A 27885-nucleotide genomic window follows, 5' to 3' on the forward strand; every position below is an offset into this window, starting at 1 on the left:
CATGAGTCAATATTTATTTCTTTTGTTCATTCCTAAATACACAAGACTTTGTGGAGTTTAGAATTAGTGGGAATTATTCTCTTATGCTGCGCTAGCTGACATGATTTAGTTAAATGTTCAAAACTAGATTAAACTGCATCTATCAGGTTTCAGGTCAGATATGTTCCAACATTATTCTGTATTACTGAATTCATCTCTAACTGAACCGGTCACGTATCAATAAAGTAGCATAACTAATCTCTATGCAACAACCATTCTGTGTTCCTTAAATCCAAGTTACAAACAGCTGCCTCCAAGTATCTCTCTGTCACAGTTATTGTGATTTAAGTTAAAATTCAGAAAAAAACCTCTCTTTTGTGGGTAAATAAACTTTGGTACTTTTGGCACAGACTGTTGATTTAGAAAGGTTCACTCGAGCCTGAATGTCCTCACCGCCTCATTCATAGGGACCTAAATAAGATTTCAACAAAAACAAATGTCTGCAATCGTGCATTAAAAGTGACTTTAGCACTAGTGCAACGTGAGTGCAGTTATTGTGGAGTGCATTTCTCTGAGCTTCATATTTCTGAAGTAGCATGTGAGACAAAGAGGGGGAGACGGGTAAATATTGTTGTGAATGACGCTTTCCATCGGCCCTGACAAGTCCTCCCATCAGGCCCATTTCTAACAGCAAGCAACCCCACCGAGCTCCTGCTGAATATTTCATCCTGGAAGCCGAGCTGGAGAGCCTCCCGCCGCTCACCCGATCGGCCGAGACGAGGCTCCGTGGACGGAAAACGAAGCAGCAGGTCAACGGTGTCCGTCTCCAACGGCACCGAGGCGCCGAAACACGAGACGCTGTTTCTGCTTCTCATCTCGTGTGACGCTGCGCTGGAGGTCACGAGGCGGGAGGGAGGGGGGCGGGGGGGTCGGATTGCTTTGAGTGTGCTGCTGGTCACTGCACATCTGCTGCAGAGAGGGAAACAAATACAAAAAACATATGAATACAATTGTATTTGAAAAAATCGTTTCCACTCAACTGCGTTGCCAACCTCTCAAACGATTTCTGGCAGAAAAAAAGTTTTTGGTTGTTTTCCAGATGAAAGAAAAACTCCCCTCTGTCACCTTTTTTACATCTGACTCAAGGAAGACGCGCTGGCTTGAAATGTCTGACCTTCAACTCAATGTCACAGGACCAGAAACAGAGCGGATTGTACTATCAAATCTGCTCTCAGTCTAGTCTCAACATGCTGTCACTTACTGGTCTCCCTCACAGTTACATCACCATCAGCGTGCTGTTCCATGATGGCTGGCAGGTGGCAGTGACCCCTCGAGTCCCCTGCGTACCGAGATGGGACGGCAACATTGATGCTGTGATGTGCCAGGGTCGAGTAGCCGGGCTGCTATCTTGTTACTAATCTGCTAATCTGTTTGGCACAGGGACTCTTTTCCGTTCCTCCTTACATAACTGGGTCTATGTTCGGAGTCAAGCTGAGAAGATGACCACTGCGGAGGACGGACGGACAGTTTTAGAGTAAGAAAAGGACACCGCGGCCACTTCTAGGAAGCCACATAAGCTCGTTCCAAAACTCTCCATTCACAATGTTCCCTTCACAGGTTTTCTCCAGGGGGTCAGTAGTCATACGGGGCAGAACCAAAGAAGGAAATATTATTTAATATCATAAAATGAAATAGGCTTTATTTATGTGACTGAAGACCCAGCCACAGTGTGCTTCATGTAACATTTGTTCTGAGAATGGTTAGGATCTATTTATTACGCATTTATACTGTGTTTATGGTGCATGCAAAATCAGAGAACAGATTAAAAAAACACATGTCAGTGTGCAGAACGCCTCAGTCTGGCCACAACTAAAGTAATTATGCAGAGCTCTGATTTAGAGGGAAAACAGTGCAAGTAGGTCAATCCTGGCAAAACATTATAGAAACACTAATGTATTATTATTGTATAATAATAAAGTTCTATGTTATTCATATGAAGACAACAAATTATGATACAAGTGAAAGTGCAAAATATGATATAATATTGCGTGTTAAGCAGTGATCCATTATGCGTTATGCAAGCATCTTAAATGTAACTTAAATAGCTTACAGCAGCACACTTGAGTTTATATACCTCAGTTACTTTCCCTCGCGTGAGTAACTGTGAAATACTACGGTAACACAATAAAACCCACCACTGTGGTAAATTTAAAAGCACACCTACATGAAACAGAGAGTGTTTTAACCCGTTTGTTTACCTTCTGCCGCGGCCTCGTCACCGCAGCCCAGGATTACCCATGATGCATCGCTGCATTATAAAGCGCGTCGCGCTGCCGCGGCGGACCGCAGACTCGCTGCGGCACTGAGGAGCGTCCACGCGCACCGAGTTCTTCTCACGGCCACCAGCTTTTCTCCCAATTTCACGGATGGTGAACTTGTCCGTCGAGTTTTTATCGAACAGTAATCGTTTCAGTTGTCAAAAAGGAGCCAAAGACCCGTGTTTCCTCGAGGCCATCATGCTGAACACAGAGGAGAGGTAGGAGAAGGCGAACGGCGCCGCTTTTTCAACACGTCCAATTAACGTTATTGGGGTTTTGTATTTGGGTTCCGCTGCCATGACGTTGTTCAACTTTAATCAGGTTTAGATGCTTCAAATGCTTCCAGTTTCCTTTATGCTGACTGCGAAAATAGCAGGAAAACACGCACAGATAAGCAGTGGTGCAGGAAGTCACATCATTTACATTACTGTCTGCAAATGCTCTTTTACAGTAAGAGTCCTTCGGAATTAAACCTCTTACTTTAGTAAACGTCAAAATATGATTACGGTCGTATGAACGTTTACTTAAAGTTTAAAAAATAAAATGACTCATTAGGCAGAGTGGCTCATTTCTAAATAATTATATTATTGCTGTATTCGTTTTGTAGGTGTATAATATCTGCCTCTGAGATGTAGTAGTAGGTAGCATAATGTAAATACTAAAGTACAGTACCTTGAATGTGTATGTACATATGTATATTGCACCATTGCAGACATGTTATGAGACAGAAACATGAACATGTGCTGCATGTTTTATGTGTGCAGACGTCATTCTAGACATTTTTATCTCAAAGTGCCGCTATTGGATCCTGTGGATGATTTAAGATGCATTAGATTAGACAATGTTCTCTCATGTAATGCGATGCAGAGGTGGAATAGATGACTGCTCATTTGATGTGAGGGGCCGTGAGGACAAAGCACACCGTTTTTAATTTAAATGCCTTTTAGGAGTTTAAGTATGAAACATTAAATCATTGTTTCTTCTATCAACCTGTTTCTTGTTTGATCAAATACTGTAACTCTTAAGGTTGCAACTAATACTTATTTACGCCCATTTTTAACCCATCTGTTGATTTCTGTAATGGAATAGTTTATTAATCATTTGTTACAGTTACTGTAACACCTGAACTAAAGATGCTAAATAGAGAAAGTCGCTGATGCTTCCATCCAAGTAACAATCGACGCAGAACTCGAGTGATCGATTGATCAACGTGATCGATAAATCAACTAACTGTTTCAAGGCCTCCTGGAGAAAACGAGTACAATGCTGAAACCATCCGCTGTCTCTTTTTTCACGGTGCACGTGCACTCATTCTGTGTCCTGGTGACCTTCCGCCATGGTCCTCGTCCTCCTCCCGCGTGGCTTTCAGCGTCTGACACGAGCATCGGGGCTGCGAGCCGGCGCAGCGGCTGCATTCGCACTCCGAGCGTTCGGCCCGTGTCAGCTGGAGTCATCGAGTGGCCCACATCAGCGCGGTTACATAACCTCCCTCCACTTGTTCAGCATCAATGGTATCTGTGTGTGTGTGAGTGAGAGGGAGAGGGAGAGAGAGAGAGAGAGAAGGGGGGGGGGTGCGCCTTCAGTCAACCGATGAGTTACCTAACCTCACCTACCTGGGTGTAACTAAGTGCTCCTTTAAGTCAAAGGCAGACGTTCTGGATCACAGCGCTGTCTGTTTTCGTTTTTTTTCCCGCTACGGAAAAAGGAAACGTCGACCTCTGTGTTACTGTGGAAGTGAGTCGAGGCTGTGAGACGGACCTCAGGTATTCGCCCACGATGGAGTCAGGAGTTAGAAACCAAAGGGACACAATACTTGGAAGCTCTCCATATTTCATGTCCTCCACACATTTTGTTCTTCGTTTGTTTTATACTTTAAATGGCAGATAGTAAAAAGTGCACAATTTTCCAAAGCCCAAGATGAAAATGTTTGAAACTAAACAATAAGAGCAAAAATGATTAATCAATCGGAAATTCATTTGAAGTGAAATTTGAGAATTTGTCTCCCGCTTCCGATCGACTAACTATTGCATAATTAGTTGCAACCACTTGATGCCCAAAATCTGTGCTGCTGTATTTTCTTATTGAACAGTTAAGCTCTTCTCATTTCAAAGGCAGAAGTTGAACAATTGAATATTGTGAGGGAAAGTTTTCGTACTCAAACATTTTAATGTTTAATCTCTTGATTTTTCTCAAGCAAAGAATAACGATTACAAATGAATGGTTTTCTGTTTCTCTTTGCTCCTGCAGCTTTTATCCAGTGACATATTCATAACCATTTTAAACCGCTCAGCGCTGCTCTGAGGCCGACACACCGTCCTAGCTGCTTCAAGCCGTCGGGTCCATGCTTTTCTTTTCTCCTGCCACAGATGGTGGTTCAGACATGCACGTTTCCAGGCTGCGTTAATGTTCTTCCCACCATTCGGTTCCAATGTCGTAACGTTAGTCATAGTTGCCTGTACCGACGAGGCCTTTGGTGAATTAAACCAACGCAGCTGTAGGAATTCACCAGTTACATTCAGAGGCTGTTGTTTTTGAAATGACCACTTCCCGACTGGTGAACTTCTAACTTCTAATTATTGTGACTTTTAGTTTCCAGTTGTCACTTGCTTCAACACCTGGTGGCTTTGACTGCTCTGCTCTGGTTCTTCTGTGTGTGTGTGTGTGTGTGTGTGTCGGGTCCCGGGGTCAGCGCGACGTGCTTTTCCAGGGATGCGTCCGTCATTACCTGGAGGCACGAGGGCCCTTCCTGTCTCGTCTTTAACGGCACTCCGCCGAGCTTCCAGAGGTCAGAGGGGGTCCGGAGGCTCCTTGGTTTGCTTTCCAACCTGACCCCTTTTTCTGTAGAGGGGGGGGGGGGGACAAGCCTGTTTATGTGTAGAGTGTGTGCTTAAGTTGAGTCTTTTTCCATCTTTGGGGGACCCTGTCGGAGCGCTTCCTGTTTTGATTGCGCCGTGTGTTTCTTGGCTTCGGGCTGCCAGCTCGTGCCCTCAAAGCGCTGAGCTGGATCGCTCCCCAGGACAACACGGCTCAGCTGTGGAAGCAGTCGTCCTTAAATCAAATAATAAAAAGTTCCCACCTGCAGACACACACGCGGGAGCCCCCCCCCCCCCCCCCCAACCCCCCCCGTTCTGCCTTTTGTTGATGCAACTTTCTCGGCCTCTGATCTTTGGAGCGTACCGCTCGTTGGGTCTAAAGCACAGATCGGATTTGTCACTTCGCAAAGTGTCTCTGCAAAGATAAGAAGCAATAACACGGGGAGAGGCCGCAGAAGTGATAAGGCCGTGCAAAATAAGCTCTGTTGTCCTTCGCCCCCCCCCCCCTCTGTCTCTCTCTCTCTGTTGGCTGGCACCGTACAGATCAGGTTGTTCGGGTTACCTTTCTGCTCCGCAGGGAAACCGGCTGCACGGCTCCTCCCCGTCCCGGATACATCTGTTGTTTGACTCGGTCCCATCAGGACATTAAAGATGGTCCCAAAAACTGTGAAGCCCCCTCCGAAGCCTCCTTTAATGTCAATGCCATCTTGTCTGGTTTGAGATGTGTAACTGAAAACCGACAGAGGTGTGTGTGCGTGCGTGTGTGTGTGCGTGCGTGCGTGCGTGTGTGTGTGTGTGTGTGTGTGTGTGTGTGTGTGTGTGTGTGTGTGTGTGTGTGTGTGTGTGTGTGTGTGTGCGTGTGTGTGTGTGTGAAGGCCGCTTGTGCTATTTGCAGAGGTGTTTACAGGTCATGTGCTTGTTTACGCCGCATGCTTTCCACCACACGCACAGCCTCTCAGCAGCTCCTTGATGCTCTGGCAAAAATCATCAAAAGAAGTCACTGCCCCGAGAGTTTGATGGCTTTGTCCTTTGTTTGTGTATTATGACTCAGATTTGTTTGAACCGGGTGTCACAGGATCAAAGACATTTGCCAAAATCTATTTATAAAGGACCAGTTGTGACTAAAAGGACCACTGGGTCTCCGAGTGTTTCATGAAGGCTTCCTTGGTAGGACCCTGAGAGCTCAGACTCAAACATGTGTGTCTCTCAGAATTGTAATTATTGTTCTCTCCTCAACTCTCCCAAACGGACATTTTACCTGGCGGATTGAAGAACACTGAAACTAAATAAAAGTCATTAAACGCTTTCTGTTGGCTCACTGTCAATCACCAACTCTGGTTTGGTCAAAATAAAGTGAGATACATATAGATTATGTTTATATTCATATTAAATGTTGTAATCTTCTGTAAAACGAGCCGCTGAAAGATTAGAACGCTGTGTGAGGCGTACGTTACTATGAAGTCAAACTGGAGGACAAATCACAAGGCCTAAAGAGGAAGACGTCGTCCTTGCCGCAGAGGTGCAATCTGTCTGCTACTGACGGGGAGAGGACGTGATGAGGTTAAAGTGGGCGAGCTGAGAGGTTCACGTCTGTAGCGCAGCGCGAGGTGATCTACGTTTAGCCCGCTGGGATTTATTGCGCCTTGTTTACATCCCTGTGAGGGCTCTTTTCGGGCCGGGCAGAATAATGTTTATTGTGAGGGATCCTTGTGTAAGAACGTTGCTACTCAGCCAGCCAGCAGTCAGACTCCTCAGTGTGCCAGTAAAGTGTAGTAAAGGTTTGAATGTCTGATTCTGCTCTAATGTGCAGTCACTGTTAATCAGGCCACAACCATAAAATGCCTTTTACTTTTATAAAAGAGGAGTAAGGAAATTACATTTAATTACTTTTTATGGATTCTTGAATATGGAAAGCAGTTAGTTCGTATTGTTCCGTTCACGTTGACGTCATCACTGGAATCGGCATTACTGAGACGTTTTACTGGCAGAGTGGACGAGATATATTTATCTAATCTTTTTACAGATGACATTCTGACCTTCTCCCCTTTCCTCCCTCTCAGTTCCTGGTTATCGGGATCCCGGTTGCCCGGCTCCATCCCTCCGTCTCCGGGGCCTCTGTGGTGCTCCTGATGTCCCTCACCCACAGCTGAAGATCCCGGGTGGGCGAGGGACGGTCAGGGATCACTCTCTCGGAGTGCTACTACACAAGGTGACACACACACACACACACACACACACACACACACAGAGGGGAGAGTTGAAGTGATGTTTCGGTCGGCCAGTTTAAAAGCAGAACTTGGGCCCGTAATTGTCAACGCTGTGATGAAGAGAAGAAACACACACCCAAAGTCATTATTATTATAGACGTGTCATTGTTTTTATTTTAAAGACTTTCTATTTGCTGTAAGCGCTTACAGTAACAATTAAATCACATGCTCCAACCCTCGCCGTCCCTGAGGGTTGGAGCATGTGACCTAATTGTTATTAATTATTTTGTTTAGTAGTTCCGTTCTTTCATTGGTCTCCTGCTCATCATTTGCACCTGCAGTGGATTTAATGCAGGAATTAGTTGGCTCGGTTTTACTTGGTTGGCTCACATTTGAAAGTATGGAGAAATGTAACGAGTAAACATCCACACACAAACTGCTTTGTGTGTGTGTGTGTGTACCATGTGACCAACTGTCCCCGGGGATTAGAGATTTAGGATCAGACGGATCTGTAATAATCACATCCTCATCCGTCCTCGGCGAGCAAAAAGTGACGGCATTCATAACGTTCTGTCTCAGACTCTGGTACACGTTGAGTCGTGCGCTTGTGCGTTGGGTCACGCGACACCGCGTCAGCTTATTGACCCCGTCGGCATTTACAGACATTTACATGACAGTTCACCCACAGGGGTCAGATGCAAATACTTTAGCTGTTATCAAACCAACAACTGCACACTTGTATCGCGCTCATCGTCGTTGCTGAATCACGAGTCGCTGAAGACAGAAGTGGTTTGACCACACGGGCCCCCAGCGCTGCGTCTGCACCGTCCGCCACCACTTCCTGTTTCATAGGTTGGCCTGCCAGCTGCTCCGGGAAGCAGAGAGCGCGCTTCACACGTCATGCCTGTTGGATCTTTAATAGACATTCGACTACATTAGCGTTGGGATGTTTCTCCCGGGATGAATGAGCACAAATGAATCGTTGATGATGAAATGCAGCACTGGACTGATGAACCAAATGTTTGTGACCCCCTCCAATGATCCAGGACGATAAGTTGACGGTGACGCAGGCTGCTCCAGCCGGTGGACGCCCCTCTTTCCTCCGCTTCCACTACCAGCTGAACGAGCGCCGCTCGGCCTCGTGGGACACGGCTCTATCAGGACACAGCCTCTTCCTGGAGATCCCTGCTGGGCTGCTGGCGGAGGGCAGCAAAGAAGGGTAGGATTGTGTTAACACCCCCCTATTTAGAACACGAGGAGGCCCCCGCTGGGTTTTCCCGACAAGAAAGAAACGTAATGGTCGTTTAAAAGGGCCGCGCTTATCGCCCATGGCTGGAAATGTGGTTTATTCACAGTAAAGTCTCTACAGGGTACAATTATTTCTCCGCCCTTTTGGGGTTTTACGAGTTTTTCTTTCTGCTATGTTGTTTCTTAATGCTACATAATTAGCTCATTGAGTGCACAGTGACACAGATGTGAAATGTTTTGGGATAGCAGTATTATCGACTGTAGCGAGTCTTTGTCTTTGCTCTAAGGGACGCCGAGGCAGAGTAACCTCGTCCCGCTGCGCTCACAGCTCGCCATTATGTAAAGATGAAGCTCACTTATGTAAAGAGGCAAAAAAAATAAAAAATACTGTGTGTGCGTCATCGCCACACCCTCGCTCATCGACTCTCCCTCTCTCTCTCTCCCCCTCCATCCCCCTCTCTCCCTCCTCAGGCTAACTGCTCTGCTGGAGTTTGCGGAGGAGAAGATCAAAGTCAACTATGTGTTCCTGTGGTTCCATAAAAACAGAGAGGATCGATGTAAGAGATCTTCTTATTTCAAAATACTTTTGTATTTGTAGAGGCGGGGTTTGCTTCTTTTTCTTTAGAAAGGAGGAATACCTTAAAGTGGGTAATGCATTCAATAGTAAGGATGACTGGATTCACCAGTAATGGGCCACCAAAGGCTAGCACAGCTTAGAACAGGCTAGCACAGTTTAGCACAGCTTACACAGCTTAGAACAGGCTAGCACTGGTTAGCACAGGAACCAAAGACAGTTTCATAAAGGTCATAAAGTATTAGATTAAAGTGAATCATCTCCACGGGGACATGGATTTCATCAACGAGTGACATCAGCATAAATTATAATAAAATACATGAAACAAGGTACAAGGATATGTAAAACTAAACATTGTACATCAGTGACTTCGTATCATGAAAACACCATCATCACCGACCAGATGCTACAAAATATAAGCTAAATGTATGCTAAGCTAGGCTAACTACCCACAGCCTCGAGATGTATAGAGTACTAATGTGTTGGTCGACGTACTTTCCCTAAAAACAAATCCTTCTGAATCATGTGGACGGAGGTGATTAACAAGGTCACTCCCCCTTCCAGTGTCCATCATCAAGACGTTCCACTACATGGGCTTTGAGATGGTGAAGCCGGGCCACCCCATGGTACCGGCCCGGCCCGATCTGGCCTTCATGATTTACTCTCTGGACAACAGCAGCAGCTCGGACGAGGAGTGACCTTGGGATTTGGGCTTTTCTCCCTTTTTTCTTCTTCTTCTCTGCTCAGCGGTTCCTCTCGGCCACATTGTTTCTCTGTGCTGCCATCAACCAAAAGAACAGCTGTTTGACATTGAGGAGAAGGTGTTTTACATTATATCAGCACATCTCTCCTCACAGCCTAGACCGTTTTAAACGGAAAAGACACTTTGGTTTGTCCTTTCACATATAATATAGATTGGTGGAAGCCGGATCACATGTCACACTAAATCACATGTCAGCATTTCTTTTCACTTCTTCTCCCCGAGGCGTCATTCCAGCACACGTCAATCACAATCAGTTTATTTTTTCCTTCTTTGCTGTCATCAGCCCAAAATACCCTGTTAGTCTGTCCAGACGTGTCGAAGAGAAAACACAAGCTAAATGTTGAGCTGGTAGAGGTAAACGCCTCTCCTCCTCCTCTGAGCAATAATCAACCCGTCAGGCTGGCGCTGAGTCATTGACGGGAGGGGGGGCGTCTTGTTTCACTCTGCACGTCACAGAATCAAATGCTTAGTTTTGTTTATTTTGTTATATCCAAAGCTGAATAACTGCTGGAGTGAGGTGGGCGGGTTCAAAGAGAAGATCTACATAGTGTTACATTTTTACTTTCCCCAGAATGTGCTCAGAAACTGGATGGAAGTTATAAAAGCTAAATTTCTCATCCAGGTAGTGAAAGTGGGAGATGACAGAAGTCAAGACGAACACATGGTTTTGAATGAAAAGAATAGAAATATAGGATGGAAGCGGCTCTGTGGATTCACCAGTTGAAAGCTCGACTGTAACGAGGCTTGTTTTGTGCCTAAAGAGGAGAGTGCAATGTGAATATTTTTACTCCTGAGTCTTATGTGTCCATTTCTCCCCAAACGCTTAATCACAAGCAGATTCAGACCCACGCTATGAGAGGGGGATTGGGAGGGGAGGGGGCGGGGCTTGTAAAGGTACAGCGGCAGCGCTTCAGGGGATTTACATGTATGCAGGTTTATTTTAGGTAATAAAATGCCAAAGAATCCATTCTGTCTGTTTTGAAATCATGCTTTTTAAAAATGCAGCCTCCTGAAGTTTGGTATGTAAAGCAAAAGCAATATTATAACCAACATTCCCCATGCCAGCCGCAGAGAGAGCCGACGGCAGTCAGTTCCATGTTGGGACGGGGCGGGGGTCTTTTCTTCTTCTGCATGTGTTCAGATCATACGAGTCTACTGATTGAGCCCCTGACTATAAGCTGTTAGGAAATGTCCATATGGAACTTTTCTCAGAGGTATATTTTTATGTACGTATATTTCTCAAATGTTTACTGTGATAGTTTAGGGATTTATTTTATGGTGTCAGTGTATTAGTTAGCAACCTTTCAATGACGATCCACACTTGTATACTTTTTTTTGTCTTGGAGAGGTTTGGAAAAATAAAACTTGTTATCTTAATCGATGTTTTGGGTTTGTCTTTTGTGCCCCCAGATAAACACCATCATCACAAAACATAGAAGTTCAGCCGTGACCATGAGGCAGATTTTTGAGTCAGTTATCAACTTGGAGACATTTCACACAAAACCACAGGGAAGTGCCTTAAACTTGCATTCTCTCTAAAGGCCACAAGGAGGCGCATTATATAAATATGAGAAAATAATCAGTTCTCACTTGATTTATACCTCAGTAACCACTCTTAACATGAGTTCAAGGCCAAGTTTTAAGTCTTCTTTGATACAATGTTCATTTTGTGAATTACGGTCCATTCAGAATTAAACGCGTATGTATAAAATGTAGAAACATGTATGAACATTTTGGTTGTAAAACCTTTCACTATGCAAAATGTCAACATGGCGACGGCCTAAAGGCTCAAAAAGCGAGTCCACAAATAAAAAGTTGATGTGACGGTGACCTTTCCACACCTTACCGCCTATAAAATGTGTCTCCGTAAAAAAAAGGACGTCATCTTTCCGTCCAGCGCTTGGTGGGAAGGGGGCGGGGCTTCCCTTGTCACGTCACAACGGTGCGTTTTAAAAATGCGAGTCATGCCAAACTGCGTCACTAATCCGTTGGCCTTAATCTCCGTGATTTCGCCTGAACTCACCTCACATCGAGGCCGACGAGCCGTCGCCTCCTCATCGGCTCCACTCACGGGCGCGCGCACACTTCTGAGAAAGTGTCCAGTTCACACGCACGCACCTGAAAGTGCGTCCTTCCTGCCTGCAGAGCTCAGAGACGGGATGGATGGTGAGAATGCCGCTTCAAAATAAAATCTAAATATGCACGGACACAGACAGCAGTCAGAAACGTCCTGCTACAGAGAGAAGACATCCACCATTTCATAACCGATTCAAAGTTTGTGTTACATCATTTGTGCACAACACATTAAGCCCATCTGCTCCACACTAGACAGACGCACACTCAGCTGTAATCCCATAGTCACACTGAAAGTCCACGTATTACATCAGTGTCATTAACGGAAGAAGTCATTTACAGATTCATGGTTGCTGAAAGCTGACGGGATCAGTTCATTCCGCATTAGAGAGGAACCAACGATTGGACACACGATACGATAGAAGTCAGCTTTAAAACGCGCCGTGTACGGTTTCTAAATCAGCCCTGACCGTTGGAAAGCAAATGCTGACTGGGACTTTTGCATGTTTTTTACAGCCCATAGATCCTCCAGGACGCCGTATAAACGGCTTAATGTTGAGTACTTCCCCCCCCTCTGTCTACCAGAGGAGCATATTGTATCGAGTTATCATGGATTTCAAATGTTTTTCAGAGTTTGTTCACAGTGAAAACATGAATTAATAAAGTCAACAATTCATCAGCTGGTTTATTTGAAAAAACTACACAGATGCAAACATTTACACTTGAGCTTACACACAAACAGAACAGAGTGGGGGTGGGGGCTACTTGTCCTTCTCTCTCTGCTCTTTCGCTTTCTTCTCCTTCTCGACTTTGGCCTCTTCGGCTTCGTGCTTCTTAATCAGCTCCTCGACTTCCTTCTGCTTCAGCACTTTGATGCAGGTCTTTCCGTTCTCGCGGGTCAGAGTGGCGATCTCCACTGAAACACACACACCTAGTATTTAATACATTTAGTACAGTCAGGAGGGCCGAGAGGACTCCGCTACGTTCATGCTTTTAGCTTGTAGAAAGTCAGCTGCTCTCGATGGAAATACGGTCTGTTTAGCTGCTAAAGTGTCGCTCTCTGGAGCCACTCGGGTCGGCACCTTTCTCTGCAGACAGCTTGCTGACGTCCATGGTCTTATTGAGAACTTTAACGGCGAGAGCGAGAGCCGCGGAGAGCGTCATCTCTCCCTCCTTGAAGTCCTGCTTCAGCATGGAGACGGCTGCCTGCGGGCGAGCAGAAGCAAAGTATTAAACAAAGAATATTACACCACGCGTCTTGTTAGTGCTGCAGAAGGAAGGACTTGCGTTGGTGCCTTTTTCCTTTGTGCAGACTGCATTTAAACCTCCGTTCTTTCTCGCAGTGGGCAAATACCTCCGGCTGCGTCCACTTCTGGCTCTGCAGTGTTGTGTTGCAGATGTGCTGAGGGGGATATTTGTTCCAACTCGGACACCTTTTTGTCATCCCTAAGGGCTTTAAAGAGCTCTGGGACAGAAGGGTTCACTGATGCTCTGAGGAGGCTCCGTTACCCATAATGCTTTGTGTGCAGCCCTGAGATTAGCAAAGGCGCAATGAATCAGGACTGGCACAATTATGGGCCCCTGGAGTCCACACTAGGTAGGCCACAGCATGTGTGTTAGTTGTTGTGGGTCCGGCCCGGTTCACGGTCAATGTGTTGTAAAAAGAACGGCGCAGCAGCGGCGCCCCCCAGTGGCACAGCGAGGAACAACACTTTCAGAATCCCCTTGTTTGCTCTGTACTCATCCCCACGGTGTTAAAACCCAAATATTCCTGTTCCACACACATTTGTATCATTTACAGCACGACTGCATTTCAAGAAAAGGAATAGTACGCCGAGAGCTCCGGAGCCTTACAGCGCTGTTGTTTCCGATGCACGTGGCCTTCCAGCCGCCGTAGTTTCCACTGGGGTCACTCTGGTAGAGCTGGAAGCCGTAGTGTTTGTCCCAGCCCATGTACAGCAGCGAGACCCCAAAGGGACGCTTTCCTGTGAGAGAGAACACACACACACACACACACACACACACACACACACACACACACACACACACACACACACACACACACACACACACACACACACAATCCCTGGAGTTTGCGTAGTTGTTGAGATGCAAAGAGTAAACCAGATGCTGAAGAAAAATGTCCCCTAAACGAATGATTGATCTACATTATATAACAATAACTGACTAACAGACAACTTTGCAACTCGACCCGTTTGGAAAAATAAAGCAAAGTATTCTAAAGAGCAAAATGCTGTAAGGAAAATTACTCTTTTGTCATCCTGGGTCATATTGTAACAATTACAGCCGATGCTAACTTTGCACTCCCCACTCATCGTAGCAAAGGAGGAAATTGGACTCCAGCGATAAAATGTCTCTCAGGACCAGCAGCTACGGCTTTTACAAATAAAGTACAAGGAGATTTTGGAGCGATCGCTTCTCCTGCCAAAAAGCCAGAAACTCAAACTGACAAAAGATTGCATAGATCAACCCAACAGCTGGTTTCATCTGGATGAACCACTGGTCTGTTGCTCTGTACCTCCAAACTGCGTGTAGGCCTGTTTGATGTCGCACAACACCGTGACCAGCTGCTCGCAGGGCATCGGCTCCTGGTACTGCAGCAGGTACCTGCAGCAGCAACACAGACCATCGCAAGTCCATCCAGATTTGTATTTTGTCCCACGGCAGCGACCGCGTGCCCGACTGGAGCTTACCTCTGTGCGATAAGCCTCAGCTCGTTGATCAATACGTTGGCGTCTGATGTGATTCCCGCCACACTGCACGCAATGTCTCTGCAAGGAAACGTGAGACCATTGCGAAGAGATTGCTCGTTTTTTTTCTGATGGGAATTTGATCATATGATTAGAACGATCACAAGCTAATTAATGAAAGCTGTTGACGAATCAGATCTATAAACTGAAAAAAAACGTCCGCACAGAACACCTTTTACTTCATAAAAATCAACTCACTCGTTCAGCTTGTAGATTTTCTCTGAGAAAAACACTTCGTCCAGCAGCTTGTGAATGTTCCTCCTCTCGGCCGCCAGCAGCACTCCGTCATTGGCTAAAATCCCCAGGCAGGTGCCGGCGTGGCCGATGGCCTCCATGGCGTACTCGACCTGATACAGACGCCCTGGCAATCCCACACAGCGTCGTCAACACCAGGATGCAACCACAGAACAGGAAGGGGCGAGAGATAGAAATAAACCAGGGGCGTTCGCTCCGGGCTTCAACTAAGACGGATGTGAGCGCGTCGAGGACTTGTAACTTGCAGCGGTCCATCGGTCGCTTTAGTCAAGAGCTCTTACCCTCCGGCGAGAAGATGGTGGTTCTAGAATCATATCGACGAGACTGAAAGGAAACAGAAAACACATGACAGCTAATTGGAACAAAATGTACTTGATTATTAGATATTATTTTGTTGGGACCACTTCAGGGACAAGGGACTATGTTTTCTTTTATAAACATCTTATGTGCTCAATTATAACACACGGCTGTAACTGCAAACAGTTCTGTGGGGCTTTGGCGAGCAGAATAGAATTCAATTAAACCTGCTTGATGACGAAATGACTCCTTAGGACCACCAGTATGAAATGTATTTTAGTAACTAGAAGAATTAGAATTGATATCTGATAACCGTGAAATTCAATCGATTTAGTTTGTTTCAGAGTTTAAATCCTCGAGATGTTTTTTTTAATCCTCCCAAGGAAAAGCATCCCAACATTAAAGGGAGGAAGAATCGGAGCATCATTGAACAATAACCATCATCATACAGAGTACAGTTAACTCACCATGTTTGTAGATGTTTCACTGTGAAAACAAAACAACGGTTGTGACGGTGTGAACGAAGGCAGTGAACATTAGTGGAGCTAACAGCTAAGCAGCTAGCTTTCAGTGAACAACATTTACAGATGTGCTTGGTCATCTACGGCTTGTTGTGGAAGCGAAAGAGACCAAACTAAAAGTCGCTAACGTCAGTAGTGTTTAACGACTACCAGGAAACAAGTGTTATAGTTTTTCATTTCCATAATATTTCAAATTGTTCAAGTTTACGCTAATACTAACACTAATAACTAACATTTACAGTCCTAAAAATGGCTCATTTTTCGCTTAACGTTGACTGTTAACACGAATGGGGACAAATCAACAGAATTGCTTTGACACTTAAAAGAGATTAATTGCAATAGTGTTTTGATATCATTTTTTTTTCGTATCAATTTGTGAAAATATAAATGCTTACCGCTTAAAGAGCTTTCTGTGGGGCGCGTTTATATGACATCACAGAAGTTGTGATGACGCCATAAAGCCGCGCAATTCAATTAATTCATTCAGGAACAATTGTAAATACATGTTCAAGAGAACAAACCAAGTGACGAGATTTCATAGTTTTCCGTTTGTTAAAGATGTAATTCTAGATATTTTTAACGGTTAAAGGTTTTTTGTTGTCATTGTTATACAACAAAATTCCGTTTGGTAGCCCTAAATCAGCCAGTAGCAGCAAACAACATAAACAATGTACAAGATGAAGATACACAAAAGATATAAAATCAGTGAAACATTATTAAAGATAAAAATGCAAAAAAACAATAAAAGGAATACAACCGTTACTGAAGTTTAAAGATATCAATAAAATTAATATAAAATGTGTGTGTTTGTTTGATAGCGCAAATAGAGGGATAAAGTGTCATGTGTTGCATTGTGGTAAATACGGGACAGGATGTTTTTATATTTTGTAGTTTGCATTCAAATTCAATAAATTCTTGCTAAACTAAATGGGTTATACAATTCATAACTCAATTCCTGGTTCAAATAGATGTAAGTTATGATCCTTACATCTTACATTGCCCTTTATTTTCTTCACATCACTTGAGAGTATTTGTGTAATACATCCGTTCACCGCTGGGGGGCCCCCTCAGCTTGACTGTGTGGTAAATCTGAGACCCATTTAAAACATAACTACACGAAATGATTTAGTTCTGTCTGGGGATTACTTTATCACTCTGTATCACTCTACTTTATGGTCACTATCTTTCAGTGACCATCTTCAGCGTGAAAGCCCTTAAAGCTGCTGAGTCAGGAGTTTGTCTGTAAGGGGGCGGTGCTGTAGCTGATGCTTGACCTCTGACCTCTCTGGTTATATGGTTCTAATTGATGACACATGAACAGTCATCTCTTCTGTCAGCCAGGTAGTCACCTGAGTTTCTCTTTACATAACACATTTCCTCACAATAGACATTTTAACAATTCACATGAATACTTAACACAGTCACATGATAAGAATTAGTCTACTAATGGATAGCCTTACTGAAAAAAAACTAGTTTGAGCTTTTCTCCATAAATTATAAATATATATATAATACATATATAAAAATGTTGCCACAGCCTGGCAGCTTACCTTGAGATTATCAAGAATAACCACATCCTCACATTGTTGTCTCAGAGGATTGGCGCAGTGAAGTACAGAGTTACAGCTGCGTCGTCTCAATAAACAAGGCTGCACTGTTTATTCAGCGATGAGGACTGTGCAGCGTTTTTCGATTTGTTGGATCTGGATCTCTGAACATCCAGAGTTTATAACTCCTTCACCATATTTATCTTTTAGAGGCCCCTGACGCAGGTCTCACATTGTCCTCACTACAGACTTCATTTCTACATTTGAGCTGAACCCAAAACATCTTTTCTACGACTTAATCGCACACCATTTTGAGGAATTGGCTTGTGGTGGTTGTGATCCGTCCAGTCTCTCCTGCCCACTGCTTTGGCATCACTAAAGTAGCTTATGTTGGTTTAATCCTTATTAAACTGTTGTAGGACAGTTTAAAGGGATTTTTATTGGCCCCTATAAAACTTATCGTGGTGGCAAAAGGTGCCGGACAGCCAGGTGAAATATAGATGGAGACGCAGATGAAACAAGCCTTCACACACACACACACACACACACACACACACACACACACACACACACACACACACACACACACACACACACACACTCGTCATACCGCATAACTCACTCTTTCACTTTCACATCTAGAATTTTGCCAACTTGAAAATACCAAGAAAATATCAAAACTCAAGAATACAACATACACTTAAGTTAGGTTAATCTATTGGTTCCCCAGTGTAAAAACAACATACTGTACATCCTTCAATGTTTTGTTCCTCTTTGTCCTAAACCATTAAAAAAGTATTGATTGTCTTTAGATAGTCGCCGGACCATAAACCTCCACCAGCCTGTGCACATCATTTCTATCATTCATAAATCACATTGTATTGAAGCGTCACAAACTCATGCCACAGCAGCTGAAGCTGTTGTGCTCTTAAAAGGTTAGATATGGGTACTTAGTTCACGGGGGCCGTTTTTAAGGAATTGGCCTTCTAGTTCATTTCTTGTGTTCCTTCACTAAAAAAATTTGCTTTCAAGATTCAGGTTCAAATGAAAACAAGAGGGACAAGCCTCTACTTGGTGTTTTTAATCTGGGGAAAAAACCCGTTGTCTATGTGTGTTACTTCCCACATCACTGTGCTCAGTGGACGTGGTTTTTTAATTCTTTTTGTTTTAAATGAGTCACAACGTCGGCAGCTTCACCTCGAGACATCGTTGGGAAACCGAGACACTAAACAAAACTACAAAGGGGTTTTGAAATGGTGTCACATCCAAGGAATCATTGCTGGGAACTGAGACAGGTATCAGAACAACGGTGTGTCATCTCAGGTAGTGCGTGAGAATCTGTTTCTCAATCCCAGAAAAAAATAAGATTTATTGAGTTGGTTATATTGTTTTCATTGGGGACAAAGGCGGTGTGAGAGCAGTTTAGGGGCTTAAGCACATGAGGTCAAGTCCCCCCGTAACAGAAAAGTCTTTTAAAGGATTGTCTTATTTTTATTGGGTTGAGTCATGCTGTCTGCGGAATTCAAAGATCTAATAGCTGCCCACACACTCAAATATCTCTTTACTATAATTAGTGCCGGATTAAGTTGTTATTTGAGTAGGAAATTACACACCGTAAATAAAGAGTCACCGCCTTATTGCCCGAGTTAATTACGTTTTTGTCAGAAAAGGAATAATATTTTTGAAATGCTGACTAAAAATAGTAACATCTAACCCTAACTCTCAGCAAGAAACCAAGTGTAGTTCCCAAATATGATACTTTTTCTTGGTGTTTTTGTAGTCTGGTGTACATGAGAAATGAATTTACACACAAATCCATTTTTGTGGATGCATTCTTTTGCAGTAAAATGAATCTCACACTTGCTAAAATACCAAGAGGCCCTTTGTTGTTTCTTCGTCTCAGTTTTCTGGTCGACGGAGGTGTCCTGTCGGCCTCTGGGCTCTTCACTCTTTCTTGTCCATTGTCCCCCCGTCCCAGCCTCTGCCCTCAGCTACTGGCTCTGTTATTTTGAGAGAAGCTCCTGTCACTTTGGACGATGGCGATGGCCTGAATCTTGGCGCCGAGGGCCCCCCGATGCGGAGTTGGGTTCCAACTCCGAGGGCCGAAGGGAGGATTTCCTTTTCTAAATGTCTGGCTGGTAAATACGTCACCAGGCTGGAAACCGATCCCATGAAAAACATGGTGGGATGTTTTCCAACCCGCCACAGGAGTGTGTTGCGATCTGATTCCCCCCCTTGTGCCCACTCGAGGGTAAAGAGTGTCAATCCCAGCAGAAGTATTGTCTGTCAGGAGTGAGCTGTTGCAGTTTACTCCAGATCTGCTGCTAAAGCTTCTCGAATTAGATCCGCTACGTGTTATTTCTCAAACACAGTTGAATTTCCCGGCCCCAGGTTTAAAACAAAAATGAAACAACATTGGAATTCCCATTGACAGAGCCATTTGCACAAGGAGGAAAGAACCTGTCTTAAGTCACAGAAACAAACACCTCAGACACCCACCTCTCACATCGCCTGGACACAGTTTGAATCCCATTACCTACATCTAACCCTAACCCTAAGTAACAACCCTAAATGGGTTAGTTAGCTAAATGCTAAATATTATTCTGCTAACATGCGCACTCTGGAAACATCCAAGATAATAAGCCTGGATTCTGCAATTAAGGATAAGCAAAGTGAATAAATTAATATATAGATTAGTGTACAAAATGGGAACTTGTGTATATTTTTGGGGTCTTTTGAGCTCCAAATATCAATGAAGTTACTGGTAATTTCCTTATAAAACAAGTAGTGATGTGTACAAAGTATTCCTATATACGTAATCAAAGAGGGGAAATGTAGAAATAAGGAGCAAAAAAACTAGCCATAGAAATGCAATGTGGCTCATTTGAAAGAAATGGAACATTAAAGGATTTTATAGTCCGGTTCATCTGACGCGCATCCTTGTGTGTGGGCGCGTGGGAGCTTTTAGCCACACCCCCATTTCATGTCATTCATGTGTTGAGTGACACTGCCTGTTATCGAATCCTACATGTTAATAAAAAATAGAAAAATCTTAATTGAATTGACAATTCCCTTGAAAACAACCACTGTTATTTGTCCCGGAGGAGGGTCCTCCTCCCCAATCCGCGATATTACAGCCCCCACCCCTACGGCCCTGATGTGAACGCGCAGTGCAAGTGCACGCGTGCTAACGACACGGAGAGCGAGCGAGAGGCAGAACGAGAGGGAGAGGAGGAGGAGGAGGACGACGTGACGGCAGCACCCGAAACAGAAGCTGTGAGGAGTGTACGACCCCCCCGCCCCCCGCAGGTACTGGACCACTACAGCCGGGTTGGAGGTCCGCATTTGGGACACTCGCTGCGGACTGTTACGCGCGGCGGTGTCTCCCTGCTTGCCGCTCTTCCTCCCCCGAAAGGAGGGCTCGTAGCGGGGGAGATCGACGGCGCGGAGGACTGACAGCGCGGTGGAGGAGGAGGTGAGCTCCCCCCCCCCCCTTCCCGTAGTATTTGCGTGACGCCGTCAGTAAATCGGAACCAGCGGGGCTCGTGGCGCGGAGTGTCGAACCTTCCGTCACCGGGACACCGGCCGCAGCCTCCGGACTCCCCATTCAAATGTGACGTCGGCCCGCGGAGCGCGTGTGAGTGGCAAAAAAGTGGGTCGACATGGTCCGAATACCCTGCAGCGTGCCCCCCCCCCCCTCATTCCTCCTCACCTCAGCCCTCCACCACCACCACCACCACTGGATAAATGTCACACTGTGTCCTTACATAAGGCGTCCATGTGCCGTTACAGATGTGGTCTCGGCTTGGACGCCACATCTGGGCAGCAGTCAGAAACAGACGTGACGCACTGGTGTAAATGGAAGGTGATTCAGAGAGGAGCTGCTTTGGCTTTACTGTCGCAGAGGAAGGTTGGGGCTCTGAATGGTGCTGTGTGCAGAGCTGTGTGTGTGTGTGTGTGTGTGTGTGTGTGTGTGTGTGTCAGTCCCATTACTACGCAGTGTTGAGAGCTGTGACGGACGGATGTGAAATTCTTGGTCATGTTTGAGGCTTTAAGGATCCTTACGTCACGCGCTGCTGCCTGATGAGGTTTGGCTCAGGCTGTTATTTATATATCTTTATCTATGGACATATAAATAACTGTGTGTGCGTGTGTGAAGGCTCAGTACATTGCTGTAGAAGATACTGTATCTCCTGTTGATCACAACAAACGCACACGTCTTGTTGTGATGCACCTTTACAGTCACGGTTGGAGCTGAATTGATTAGTCAAGCAGTCGATTGGATGTTGACGGCACCTTTCAAAGGCCAGTGATTAGAGCGAAGCAGGTTACCTGTCCTGAGTCCCAGTCAGGTGACCCAGCAGGGCCCCCGAGGTCTCCGTCCACCGCCCCCCAAAAAGCTCTTCTCCGGCTCCGCAGCGGCACCGAGGAATGAAAGCGTGAAAACGGGAAGGGGGATAAAGTCATTACAGGTGCGTCATTTAAAGCCACGTCAGTGTCGGGATTGCTCCTCGCCTCGTCTTATTCAGTCACGGGCAGAATTCCCCTTCATGTGAATTCAACTTTGCTGACGTTGACATTTCAATAAGGTTCTTATGTAATTGGCCAAAGCTCTTGAGAGCGGCACTGAAAACATTGCTTTGACAGCTTCGTGAACCAAGCCCAGCAGCTCCAGAGCGTCTCAAAACGTTTAATGTTTAAACGGATGAAGGCGTCTCGGGAGAAGAAGACGGCCGCGTGTCCTACGCAGTCCCAGTCAATGGGGAGGTCGCCACAGCACCTTTTATCCGTGACGGGGAACTGTTCTGCCTCCACGCACCAGAGTGACACAGCGGCTCCATTGAGATGTGCCGTAGAATATATAAATCCAGGTCATACGGGGTCACGAAGGGATTTCCTTTAAGGGGACTGAGCTGTGCTTCTCACACCTGCACAAAGGCGAGACATCGGAGCCTTTGAATGAGGAACAGGAAGAAGCTGGAAAAGAGGTGTTCCTGCCATTCCATGCTTTTAGTGCACGTTTGTGCACGTGAGCGTGCCCAGCTGGTTAGCTCACGCCGCCGCTCTGCACCTCTCTCCTTCCGTCCTGGGCCACAAGATGTCACGGAAGCCTAAGCCCCCCCCACCTTTAGGTTCCCCTTCAGGTGAACACTGAGCGCTGTCAGCAGCTTACAGTGCTAACGGCGCTAACAGGGCTGTTAGCCGCTGGCTCTCTGCCCACATGTTTAGGTGTCATATCTTAAACCTTTAATGATAAACAAACACGCGCTGCTGTTTAATCGCTCATGTAAGACAACACCAGGATGAGGTCGATGTTTCACATACCACATCAGTGCATATATGCATCTCCCCCGGGGTATTTATAGAGCTTTCAACAATGGCGGTGTGTGTGTGTGTGTGTGTGTGTGTGTGTGTGTGTGTTGCGCATCTTAAATGGCATCCGTTTTTGTCCTCACGCAGACGGGAGGACTTGAGGAGATATTACACTTAAGTAGTCAGGTGTCCATTGTTGTCACTGCCGTTGTCATTTTTTGACAGAATCCTAGTAACGTTTTTCTAGACAGACACTTTTGTTCATTGTAAATTTAAAGGAAAGCCTTCGGAGGTTGAATGCATACAAAGTTGTACCAATTCTTTAAATAAACCTATTTCTAATGTAAAAGCCACTGTGCTGTTTATGTTTTAATATTGGATGAAATGTATCTCACTCCTCTGTACCATGCAGCTCAAACCTTTACAGACGTGTATTAATCCACAGCTGAAAATAACCCTCAACAAATTCACTATTTCCTGCTGCTGTTTAATGCGTCTGGTTGCGGCTGCGCGTTTGACCCCGTTGACCTCTGTGACGCTCATGTGGCAGGAAGCCCGAAAAGTGTTTGTTGGTCACAGCGTTGATGCCTCGGGTCTTCTAAGGGTTGAGGGGAAGTCGATCACATTGTACAGTCTGAATCGGACAGCCTTAAACAGACGCTCCTCTTTTCCGCTCCTAAATTTGCAGACGAGGTTAATTCACAAACGCATTCTCCTCGTTGGGTTTCACATATTCTTTAGAGAGGAACCCTCATGGAAACTATGTCCAAAACAACAGAGACAAGCCGGCTAGAAACCCTACCTCTCTCTTGTGCGCCTGTCCAACACTATTAGGATCACTTTCACGTTTCTGCAGCGTAAGATGCGTTGCATGATAGCAGAAGTCCTTTTGATTCTCACATGGCTTGTTTCTTAGCTCGGCGCTGCTGTTTTCTTATCGCTGCGGCTGTTCAAAGCCCTCTTTGAATGTCTGCATCCATAATCGCTTCTCACGTCTCTTTTGCATTATTCATTTAACCCCCTTCGATGGCTGTCGCTGCTTTAGAGCCTCAAACACCAAATAAGAAGATTTCCTGTCCATGCTAGCGCTTCGCTTTCGTTGGCCGGCGTTATTCTGACGTGAGAGTCGGAAGTGAGCGAGTCTTGAATGTTTGCAGGGGCAGCAGGCAGCAGCTGGCGAGGCCGTCGATCCGTCCCCGCCGGCACTTCGCGGGTCAAAAGAGCCGGCGCGCTCTGCTGATCACAGATGGAGCGGTGAGAGGAGAGAGTTTGACGGGGACGAGTATGAGAGGGAGTGTAGGCATTAATACACGTGGGGTGATTAAATCCACCTCTCTGCGGAATATAGGAATGTGCTGCCAGCCTTCTATGCCCACTAGCTTCTGTATTAAATTTGGGTGGGTTACCTGTTCCACGTAGCTTAACCATTGACACAATAGCAATTATTGTGCAAGAAGCTTTCTGGAAAATGTTGAAGTGGCCTTTTATCTGCTTCAGGCCTCTGGTTGCAAAAATAAATCTGATTGTATAGAAGTCTATGGGTTGAGTTATTCCCTCTCTAATCATGAGATTCTGGTCTCAATCTCTAGTTTCAACTCTTCTTTATTACAGCATGATGTTCATTTAGTGCTGGATGTTTCCATTTAGAATAAAATAGACCATGAAGCAGGCTTTGCTTTAGGGCGGAGCCACCCTGTGATTGACAGGCCGTTAGCACATCTGGTCTAGGTGATGTCAGTTAATTGTAATCCTTTTTGGTTGCCTTTATCGCCCTCTTCTTCTCGACTTCTGGGTGGTTCAGTGCTCAGAGATCCCATCCGCATGATCCACGCCGAGCGTTAAGCCGGCAGTCATCTGCCCCGCTGAAGTGTCTTTGATCATTTCTCCGAATCCTTAAGAGCCTCGAGGTCACTGCCTGACAGCTGAACCTGCACTCTGAGGTCTAATGCCAAGAAAAGAGAATTTCCACGCGGCAATCAATAAAACACCTCATTCATTGCTTTGTTTGCGATCTGTGGAACATTAGTCGGGCAGCTTAGGAGCCAGACAGCGACCGTGGCAGCCGGATGTTACTTTGAGGAACCAGAAGGAAACAATCGCAGAAGGCTGTGATACACAAAATTATTCCTGGGGAATTCCATCCCGGCGCAAACTCCCATTTGCTGTGATTTTGCGTGCGGAAAACACGCTGGGAACCGGTGGTGGACGAGCCCAAAAAAAGCCTGCTTGTTGTTGTGCCCTGCGCATGTTTCCAGCTGATGCTGCTGATGCTGCATTGTTTGTTGCCAGCAGATTGATGGAGCTGCAGCTCAGATTGACAGATCTAGCTCAGCACCCCCCCCCCCCTCTTGCCCCAAAGCCAGCCAGAGTTTCTGCCTGTGAAAAAGCGCCTGCGAGGGTAAATCAGCAGTACTCTTGCAAACTCTTGCAATTAGCACCGTGTCATTTGAGGTTGGGAGGCAGCCGTTATTGTCACATCTCGCTCCCGTCTGCGGCTCGGGTCATAAACATTTTCTGACAGCCTGCCTGCGGACTCGGTATAATAAGCGCATGCCTCACATTTGGGCCGTCTGAGCGGCGTCTGGCTTCCGTCACCGTGGAACCGACCCGGGGGCTCGTGTAGCCAAATCGACGGCCTGCACACGTGGGCGGAATTTGAATACACTGCACCAAAGGCGAGAGAGGCGGGCGGGACGAGCGTGCGACCTGCTGTCGGCCGCTGCTTTGTTGCATTACGCTGTTGGCAGAGAGAGAGAGAGAGAGAGAGGGGGGGACAGAGGGGGGAGTGAGGGAGGGAGAGAGAGTAGTGGCCAGAGCCAGAACAAAGCAGTCTGCGACCGGAGGACTCGGGTGTGGCGCTCAGTTGGGTGAAGCACCGGATGGCGTCTGAGGTGCACTTCATCGTTCTGGGTTCAAAAGCACCGCGGCGTCGAAGGCCTTGTCAGGTCCTTGTTTCTCATCGAGGTTCTCCTGATTTTCAGTCTCCATTTTGAAACTGAATGTCATTGGCTCGTTGGTTTGGCCCGAAGGAGACGTTTAAAAGACGTCCCCTCTGGCTTTAGTGAACGTCTTTCACACGTTTTGACATTTTATGGGCCGTGTGGTGCGTTGAGAAAGTGCTCTAGCTGATGAATTGTCACTAAAGTGTCCTGTTATCTCCCGGGTTACTCTCTGTCTCCGCCTTCTTCTGACCCTAAACGCTGAGTCACTCTGTCTGAGGTCATCCGAAGGGCGCTCCGGCCCGCGGGCCGTCCCAGCCGGGACGCCGCCGTCTGAATATAGCAGGGAGGAGCTGGCGGTTCAATGGCTCAAAGTCTCTTGTCGTCTCCCTGACGTTTGTGTACTTTTTATATTTATAATGTAGTATATTGGATGTAGGTATGCATCAGGATTCAGTCGGTTGGCAGCCTTTTTCTGCGGGGATTTAAAGCTTCAGAGCGGCCGGGACGCGGTTGGCTGTCGTCACAGAGATGAAAAGAGAGACAGGGTGTGTGTTGGTAAACTGGTGTATGGGTACGTGTGTGTGTGTGTGTGTGTGTGTGTGTGTGTGTGTGTGTGTGTTAAAAAGCTAAGGTCAAGGTGAGCGTAGCAGGGTTTCATTTAAGTCATATCAAGGTGTGAAAACTGACCTGCTGTCGCTACAAGGGTGTGAATGAAGGGTCTTTGAGTCATGACAAGCTCTATATACACACACACACACACACACACACACACACAACTAATAACCCCATGTCCACATTGTGCCTCTAATGTACTATTGGTTAAATAATCATTTTGTTTCCATGCGTTGGATGTTGCTCAAGCGAAATAACGTTGATCCATGACAAATGATATTGTTAGATATGGATTTGCTGCTTTGTTTGAGGCGTGCGTGCGTGTGTGTGTGTGCGCGCGCGCTTGCCTTAAATGCAATCTCGTTAGTGCACATATTGGCTTGTGAAAATGACATGGCAGCCTCCAGCGTTTTTAAGCTGATTTACGTCCCCACTGTGATGCCATTAGATGCAATTAGATTTATGTCGCATGTGTTTTTTTTTGTTTCTTTTTCTTCTTTCGTCATTTTGAACCTCTTGAGGTGTCACTGTCTGTGTGCGGGTGAAGTTTTCGCACAAAGACGCTTTTAGCATCAGATATTCACCTTTCGGCTTCAGTGTGCACATCCTGTTGGTCACTTCTTATTTCTAATGCGTTATCGTCTGTTTAGACAAAGGACAAAATGCACTTACTCACATTTCAAATCCCGCGTTCATTCCCCTTGTGTATTAGACTGAGAGGGAAATTTAAATCTCCCTCCTCTTGAGTTCATCTCCGCCTGGCCGACAGTTGATTAGGTGGTGCAGACGGAGGAGGCAGGCGGAGCAGCTGCCGCCAGAGAGAAAACAATCAGCGAGTCTCTCGCACTGGCCACTAAGTGGATTTGGTGGCTGGAAGGAGGGAGAGAGGGAGAAAGGGGGAGGGGAGACGACGTCTGTGCTACGTGTCTGCATCTCTTTGTGTGTGTGTGAGATAAGATGTGCCTTTTGTTTTTGTGATGATGTGAGTGTGTGTTGCCGGTTGTGCGCTTTGATTCTGTGTTTTCCAGCAGCGCGTCGGACACGCGTGCGGTTTCCGGCGTCTGTGTGCAAGATGACTTTTAAATGACCCATGTGGAGAAAACGGTGTCGTTTTGCCGAGGAAAGATGAGATATGAAATGGTGCGTTTCCAAGCGCGATGATAAGAAAGATTCCAAATACACTCACCAGTGGTTGGTTAGTTCTCCTTTAGTCGAATACAACAATGAATCCAACCTTGATGGTTATCATGTCAGTTTTTGTTAAAACATTTTTGTTTAGCCTACCAGCATTGATTTAAAAAGTGCAACGGTCCAATGAAGTTTCTATATCTTTTACTTAAATAGAAGTATCCAATACAAGTGTGAAAACCCTCCATCACAAGGAAATATACTGAATTCTTATCTTAAAAAAACTATTTGTATTTGTATTTGTATCACTCATTGCGTAGATGTAAAGGTATTCTAATAATGTAGTTCATGGGTTTACTTTGTATACGACTGGATAGATCAATAAAAAATAAAAGGTCATCCTCCTCTTGTAGAATAATAAACATTACATGTAATGTAAAGTACAAGCACCTCAACATTAGATTCAAGTGCAATGCTTGAGTAAATGTTCTTTGTTACATTCCTCCGCAGCAGGTGTGGTGGAC

At 45.6% G+C, this 27885-nt stretch overlaps 3 protein-coding genes and 1 long non-coding RNA gene across 22 annotated transcripts in view; 2 read left to right on the top strand and 2 right to left on the bottom strand.

Annotated features, from left to right (window-relative positions):
• On the bottom strand, positions 1–1379 carry LOC144383784 (uncharacterized). The gene is made up of 2 exons (XR_013451228.1): positions 1241–1379; positions 1–948 (listed from the first exon to the last, which is right to left on the bottom strand). It is a non-coding gene; the product is annotated as an uncharacterized LOC144383784 (long non-coding RNA).
• A 931-nt stretch (positions 1380–2310) lies between these two features.
• On the top strand, positions 2311–11279 carry oaz2a (ornithine decarboxylase antizyme 2a). The gene is given in 6 exon segments (XM_040163113.2): positions 2311–2515; positions 7171–7237; positions 7239–7319; positions 8364–8536; positions 9037–9122; positions 9704–11279. Coding segments are annotated over 6 exon segments (651 nt in total). The 5' UTR covers positions 2311–2405; the 3' UTR covers positions 9838–11279.
• A 1356-nt stretch (positions 11280–12635) lies between these two features.
• psma4 (proteasome 20S subunit alpha 4) lies at positions 12636–16283 on the bottom strand. Of its 2 annotated transcripts, XM_040163742.2 has the most exons (9): positions 16215–16283; positions 15766–15784; positions 15283–15325; positions 14945–15107; positions 14690–14767; positions 14515–14603; positions 13830–13960; positions 13058–13181; positions 12636–12891 (listed from the first exon to the last, which is right to left on the bottom strand). In XM_040163742.2, the coding sequence occupies exons 2-9, from the start codon at positions 15766–15768 to the stop codon at positions 12737–12739; spliced, it is 786 nt and encodes a 261-aa protein (XP_040019676.1). In that variant the 5' UTR covers positions 15769–15784; positions 16215–16283; the 3' UTR covers positions 12636–12736. The 2 variants fall into 2 exon arrangements, with proteins under 2 accessions (XP_040019676.1, XP_040019677.1); XM_040163743.2 differs by lacking the exon at positions 15766–15784 and having other exon boundaries at positions 16215–16268.
• Positions 16284–20522: 4239 nt separating this feature from the next.
• LOC120809067 (unconventional myosin-IXAa) overlaps positions 20523–27885 on the top strand; it is a 79459-nt gene continuing 72096 nt past the window's right edge. For 9 of the 18 annotated variants that reach the window (XM_078083182.1, XM_078083189.1, XM_078083194.1 and 6 more), the window contains exon 1: positions 20523–20841. The gene's annotated coding sequence lies outside the window, so the exon portion shown is untranslated. The remainder of the gene's footprint in view (positions 20842–27885) is intronic. The other 9 variants (XM_078083184.1, XM_078083191.1, XM_078083197.1 and 6 more) reach the window with 3 other exon arrangements.

The sequence above is a fragment of the Gasterosteus aculeatus genome, chromosome X (assembly GCF_964276395.1).
Source record: "Gasterosteus aculeatus chromosome X, fGasAcu3.hap1.1, whole genome shotgun sequence".
Taxonomy (NCBI): domain Eukaryota; kingdom Metazoa; phylum Chordata; class Actinopteri; order Perciformes; family Gasterosteidae; genus Gasterosteus; species Gasterosteus aculeatus.